Source organism: Delphinus delphis, chromosome 14 (genome assembly GCF_949987515.2).
Source record: "Delphinus delphis chromosome 14, mDelDel1.2, whole genome shotgun sequence".
In the NCBI taxonomy this organism is placed as follows: Eukaryota; Metazoa; Chordata; class Mammalia; order Artiodactyla; family Delphinidae; genus Delphinus; species Delphinus delphis.
In genome coordinates, this window is record NC_082696.1 from 2,058,699 (window position 1) to 2,065,062 (window position 6,364).

Genomic DNA, 6,364 nt, shown 5'->3' on the forward strand with positions numbered 1-6,364 from the left:
CAACCACTAATAATAATGCTTTATACACTACAACTGCTCAATTAAATCCTTAATGACATAACCCTAAACCTTGTTCTCTTCAACACCCCACCAACTTGGTACCATATCCTGATCTTCTGCAAATCAAACTTTTTCATGAATATGAAAGAACCACTTTTGCTATTCTACTATTAACCACAATCAAAAATTGATAGTTCTAGAAAAGCCTACACTTACAACACTTACGTTCCATTAAGTCTATAAATTGCATAAAGTAAAATTATTTTTCATTGTCAGGAGCACAGCAAAGTGAAGCTAGTCAAGATGCCGCTTCAGTTACAAGGTAAGGAAACAACGTGACACAGAGCCTGGATCTCATACCCACAAGCACACACCCACAAACATAAACTGCAACCAATTACTACAGGAAAAAAAAGTAAAGTTTTTTTTTTTTGCGGTACGCGGGCCTCTCCCTGTCGTGGCCTCTCCCGTTGCGGAGCACAGGCTCTGGACGCGCATGCTCAGCGGTCATGACTCACGGCTCCGCGGCATGTGGGATCTTCCCGGACCGGGGCACGAACCCGTGTCCCCTGCATCCCCTGCATCGGCAGGTGAACTCTCAACCACCGCGCCACGAGGGAAGCCCTAAAGATTTTTTTAAAAGGAGCAGAGATACCTATAAATACTAAAAACACATCACTGGCAACTGCCTATCTCATTATACATTACTCACCAGAAATACAGACCTTCTAACGTACCAACGTTTAATAATACAACTGTTGTTTTCAAACTAGTTTCGAATATAGTTAAGTTGTATGATAAAGCATAGTTACAACCTAAGCATTAGTCTGAAATAGAGATTTAGCTCTAAATTATGCAATTACTACTACTTCATCTGAAGACTGCCTACTCCACCTCCGCTGACAAACTTCAAGTTATTTTTTACACACACCTCTGGGTGCTGTGAATCACCACATTACTTCTCAAGATTAATCAGAATATTAAAATAGAACATATTTACCTTTAATAAAGAATATATGGGTATCCACACAAATTCTAGGTTACTTTTTTCCCATCAATGCAAAATAAAGGCAATGAATTCAATAAGTAATAAAACAAATGACTTTAAGAAATGTCTCATGAAGTGGTCAACTACCTAGCATGGTTTTTGCATTTAGGTGTAAACTTTATGCAAAAGAGTAAGACTTGAAAAGATAAATCTTTAAGATCCTAAAAGACAATTTCACTAAGTTTTAAAAAAGCATGTATCTTATTTTGTCAAGAATAAAGGTACACACGAAGGAAGCCATATTCAGTATTCTTTCCACAAAATATTTGCTGAGCACCTACCATGTGACAGCCATAAAACTGTTTAAAACAATAAAACTCTAAGCTCCTGCCTTCATGCAATCAGAGAGGGATTCAGACAAACCAACGGCTATAATAACAAAACTGGGATAAGTTAAACAACAGAACACCAAAAAACAACACGGAGACCTTTGGGTAACTAGAGAAGCCCTCATCTGAGGAGGTAATGAGATTAGGAACAAGAACTCTGCCATAATAAATAATCAGAAATCCCTAAAGGAAATAAAGACTTAACATCAAAAACAAGAAAAGGACAGACAGGACTAAAAAGCTCTCAGAAGCATTTATTATGAGTTATAGTTTCCCATAGTAATCAAGATATTAATTCAGCTTAATATCAATCTCCTGGTGAGAAAACATCAACTTTAAGTTTAGATCATCAAGTCTCATTTTAAATTCCAAAAGGACCTGGGATCCAGAGAGAGGAAGGGGTTGAAAAATACACAATGATAAACTATAACTTGCTTTTTCTTTGGAAGCCCTTTAACACACAAAGGTGAATATGAAGCAAACTTAACCAAGTTGATTTTAAAACATATTCTAATGTTCTTTAAAAGTGAATGTAACACAAAAAGCCAAGTTTATCATCTTCCTAAACACAGACAGTGGTTATCCAAGGCTGCCTGAAACCAATCACAGGTGATCTATAGTTACATAATTTGATACCAGATATTGATCACTGTAACCCCCAAAAAAGCAATCAAAAGAAAACAAACCACAACTAAACTCTCATATATGTACATAAGAAAAGATTATCCAAATATATACATATAAGGCTTAAATCATATTCCTACAAATCAAATTCTGCAGTAAATTTGCTCAACATCTACTGACCATAATAAAGGCCAATATAATGGTTACATTCTTGTAGAAAACTAAGAACAATGACTTGTGATGGACAAATAGAGTAACAATTCATTATTTCTCAGATAGTAAAAAACTGCAGACGACAAAGTTTAGATAAAGCGAATCGAAACTGTTGGCCTTGAAATAGTGATTTAGAGAATTATTAACTTTAGTTTTTACCTACATCATAATGAAAAATACATGCTAAATGCAAAGCTTAAACTTCCAAGACCACAATAAACTTAATAGTATGCAAAGGTTCTCCAGAAAACAAAAAGTAAAGTGTGAACTAGGTATTAGATAATATAAGAGCTAAGAAAATAACATACAGGTGTTTTAAAAAACCAACTTATTTCATTATGAAGAGCTTTCTAACATAATCCTGGAGAATCATTTCTAAAAACTGGAATGTTCAGATATACGTGGGGAGGAAAAACTACTAAATGAAATATATAATCATTCCCCAGAAATGTCCTTTAACTTTTGCTTTGCTTCAACACGTGTGCACAGCAACTTTTCACCCACAGAATAACTAGGAAAAGAGTAGCTCTCCAAATGAGAGGCCAGTTTTACTTTAATAACTACTCGTATACCTAAAAAAATAGAGAAAAAGTTTCAATCGAGTGCTTAAAAATAGAATTAATAAAATCAATTAACTAATCTGTTTTTGATTCAGGATTTTTTAAAATGCCAATGCAATTTAAAATCCCAAAGAGTAAACTGAATTACCTATTACTAAACTGAAAAAATATTCCTTTTCACAACCAGACTTGGGAAATCTCTGAAAAATATATATATATAAATAGGTCCATCCAAACAGAAAAAAACAACTATCTACCAAAATAATATTTTACATCCGAATTTTTAAAGCCAGAGATAAGAAAAATGAACTCATTATTCTGAAAGACAACATAATCCTGAAGGCCAAATTACTGCAGTCACCTTTCAAAAGATGTGCTAATAAGCCTATGAACACTTAACTACATATTATCAATTCGCTTACTAGCACCTAACCCATAAAATCATTAGAGAAGACGAGCTGTGAATCAGGAGTAACCCAGCGTCGGTGTTCAAATTGGCAACCTGAACCTAATAATTTATATTAGTGTTCAACTAAGGAGTAAGATGAATGGCTCTGCCCAGGAAGACAGAAGAAATGGATCTTTCCCACCACAGGCAAAATCAAGACGCTGAAAAGGTGAAGGTCAAGTTTACTCAGAAATATAAACTGGAGTTTAATGATAGGGATTAAATTTCATGAGAATGTTCAAATTTGCCAAACAGTATTGCTGCCCAAAAGCTGGCATTTTAGTAAATAATACTAACTTTGAACTACCTACTACAACAAATCAGAAACAGATGCTATTAAAATAATTTCCTAAGAGGACGTAAATCCTCTGTAAGGTGTATTTCGCGTGGCTAAAGTCTGTGCAACTACAGCCTGAGCGCTAGCTGGGATGAATCGGTTTTCAGGGTCCCTCCCTGACCCTCACCTCCACTCCCATCCCCCACCTCCCCCAGACCGGCGGATGGGGACCAAACCTATTTTTTTTGTTGTTTTTTTTAACTGTTGGGAACTCTTTCAGCAGCTTTGCTATAAACAACTACCATTGTCCCAGGCCGAGAGCAAGAGAGATTTCCTCCTTTTCCAGGAGCACGCCCAGGACCAGCCACCACCACCCCCCCGTCCAGCCCCTCCCCCAGTCCCTCCCCCTCCCTCGATCTCCCCCCCCGTCCAGGCCCCCTCCCCCAGCCCAGCCCCCCTCCCCCTCCCTCGATCGTCCCCCCCCACCCCCAGCCCAGGTCCTCTGCCCCACCCCCTCCCTCGATCTTCCCCCCGCCCGGTCCGGGCCCCCTCCCCCAGCCCAGGTCTCCTCCCCCCCTCCCTCCCCTCCCCCTCCCCCTCTCCAGCCTGGGTCACCGCGGACGCGCGCACGGCCGGCGCGGGGAGGGGCGCCCTCCCGTCCACCTGAGCGCAGGCAGCGAATGGGAGGAAACCTTCTTTCCACGGGAGTTCAATTCCGGGCCGCGTTATCAGCAGAGCCGCACAATTGGAACAACTATCCCGATATTTACTTTACGCTCCCGGCCGCCAACCCCCAAGTTCCAAACCCACCGCGGCGGCCGCGGTCACATGCTCGCGCGTCCCGGTGACAAAGGTCCGCGGGCCCGGGCCGAGCGCCGCGACCCCGGCTGCGGGCGGGGAGACCCGCGAAAGACGTCCCCGCCACGCCCGCCTCCCCCGCCCCCCGCCGGGGCACAGGTGACCGCGCTCCGCCCGCGCCCGGCGCGGCCACCCCGGGTCCGGGGGCGCGGCCGGCGCGGGAGGGGGTCCCGGGGGGCGGAAGGGCGTCGCCGGGGAGGGGGGGACCCCGGCCGGCTGCGTACCTCGGTGGGCTGGCTGATCTCGAACAGGTCCAGCCGGTTGGCGTTCCAGTGCTGGATGATGTCGGCCAGCTTCCGCCGCTCCTCGTCGCGGCCGCCCGCCGACATCCTCCGGCCGCGCTCGCCCGCCCGCCCGGGCCGCCGCGGGGTCGGGGCCGGGTCGGGGTCGGGCGGGGGGCCACGCGCCTAGGTCTGCGGGCCCGGCTCGGGGCTCGGCCCCGCCGGCCGGCGCCCCGCGCTCCCGGCTCCCGGCTCCGCGCGCCCGGTTCCGCGCTCCCGGCTCCGCGGCCGCGTCCGGCCGCCTCAGCTCTCGAGCTCTCGGGCTCCGCGGGCTCCTCAACCGCCTCCACCGGCCCCGCTCCCCGCCGCAGCCGCCTGCCCGCCCCGCGTCAGCCCGCCGGCCGGTGTGTGCCCCGAGCGCCCGCCCGCACGCGCCGCCGCCCCGCCCGCCGTGCGCGCCCCCGCGCCCGCGCGCCCGCGCCCGCACCTCCGGCCTCCGCTAGGTGATGCTGCGCCCGCCTGCGCGCCGCGCCGCCCGCCGGGCGGGGCTGGCTTCCGACGGTCGGTACCGGGTCCGACTGGTGAGCCAGGTTCGGACCGTATCGGGTTCGAGCGGACGGTACCGGGTCAGACGGGCGGGCGGCCGGGTTCGGACGGTACCGGGTTCAGACGGGCGGTACCAGGTCCGACCGGTGGGCGGGGTTCGGATGGGCGGTACTGGTCCGACTAGGGGGCCAGGTTCGGACGGTGGGTTCAGACGGGCGGGCTGGGTTCGTATGGTACCGTGTGGGGACGGGTGGTATCGGATCCAGCTAGTGGGCGGAGTTCGGACGGGCGCTGCCGGGTCAGACGAGCGGGCCAGGTTCGGCTGGGCGCGCTGGGCCGTGGAGGCCGCAGGACTGGGACTCGCAGAGCCCCTCTGGGCGCTGATCGCACGGGGCCCCGCAGCGCCCCATGCCCGTGTGGGCTCTGGGGTGACTCCCGTCTGCTGGGCCTTCCTTCCGAGGGGGGGCGCGTCTGTCGTGGCGCTGCGGGTCCCCCCGCCCCGGGGCTGGGCCCCCACGTCGGTGTTGGTCCCACGGTGTCCGGTCGGAGCGGCCTCCTGGCTGCGTGTGGATCAGAAAACACGTCTTCTCGCAGGACCAGGTTGCAGCCTTAGGTGACGGGGTCCCTCGAGGTGCCCCCGGGCGCGGGGAGATGCTGCCTTTCCACAGCGCTAGAGCCTCCGAGTGTCCCGGTGCCTCTGCAGACCTAACATTCATTTCAGCAGCAAGTTTCGTCCATTTTAGGAATATTTATTTCATTAGGTGTTTTCTCTTTAATTCTCCTCCCCCCCGTCGCCCCCCGCCAAAAAAAAAAAAAACAAATTTGGCAGCAGAACACCTGCCAGCAGACATTTATTTCCCCCGTGCAGTGCTGGGCCAGGTGAAGTCAGTCTCCTGTGTTATCTGTGATGTGTTGCAACAAAAACCTTCATCTCTGAAATACCACAGCTAAGTGATGAAAACAGTGAGCTACATTTGACAAAGCCTCTTTATTTTTGTCATTGTCTTTTCCAGTGTGAGGTGATTTTTCCCTCCACCAGTTGGATTTCTTCTCTTCTGGGAAAGACGAGAATTCTACCATCCCTGCTGGGTTCTGTCTTCAGCTCTCTTTTCTGCGGCACTAGTACAGTTCAGCTTCATAAGGAGGCTTTTCAGCAGAGAAGCCTGCGGGGTTGAACCAGTGCCATGGGGGAATGAATTCTTCAATAGATCTCCAGCCTCCTTTCTCAAAATTAAAATGT

At 49.1% G+C, this 6,364-nt stretch overlaps 1 protein-coding gene across 10 annotated transcripts in view; it reads right to left on the reverse strand.

Moving 5' to 3' along the window:
• The window catches only part of AFDN (afadin, adherens junction formation factor), a 138,756-nt gene extending 133,785 nt beyond the window's left edge, over nucleotides 1–4,971 (reverse strand). For 9 of the 10 annotated variants that reach the window (XM_060029640.1, XM_060029638.1, XM_060029645.1 and 6 more), the window contains exon 1: nucleotides 4,582–4,971. In XM_060029640.1, the coding sequence (XP_059885623.1) occupies nucleotides 4,582–4,686 (105 nt within the window). In that variant the 5' untranslated portion in view covers nucleotides 4,687–4,971. The remainder of the gene's footprint in view (nucleotides 1–4,581) is intronic. The other variant, XM_060029639.1, reaches the window with a different exon arrangement.
• Nucleotides 4,972–6,364: the final 1,393 nt, after the last annotated feature.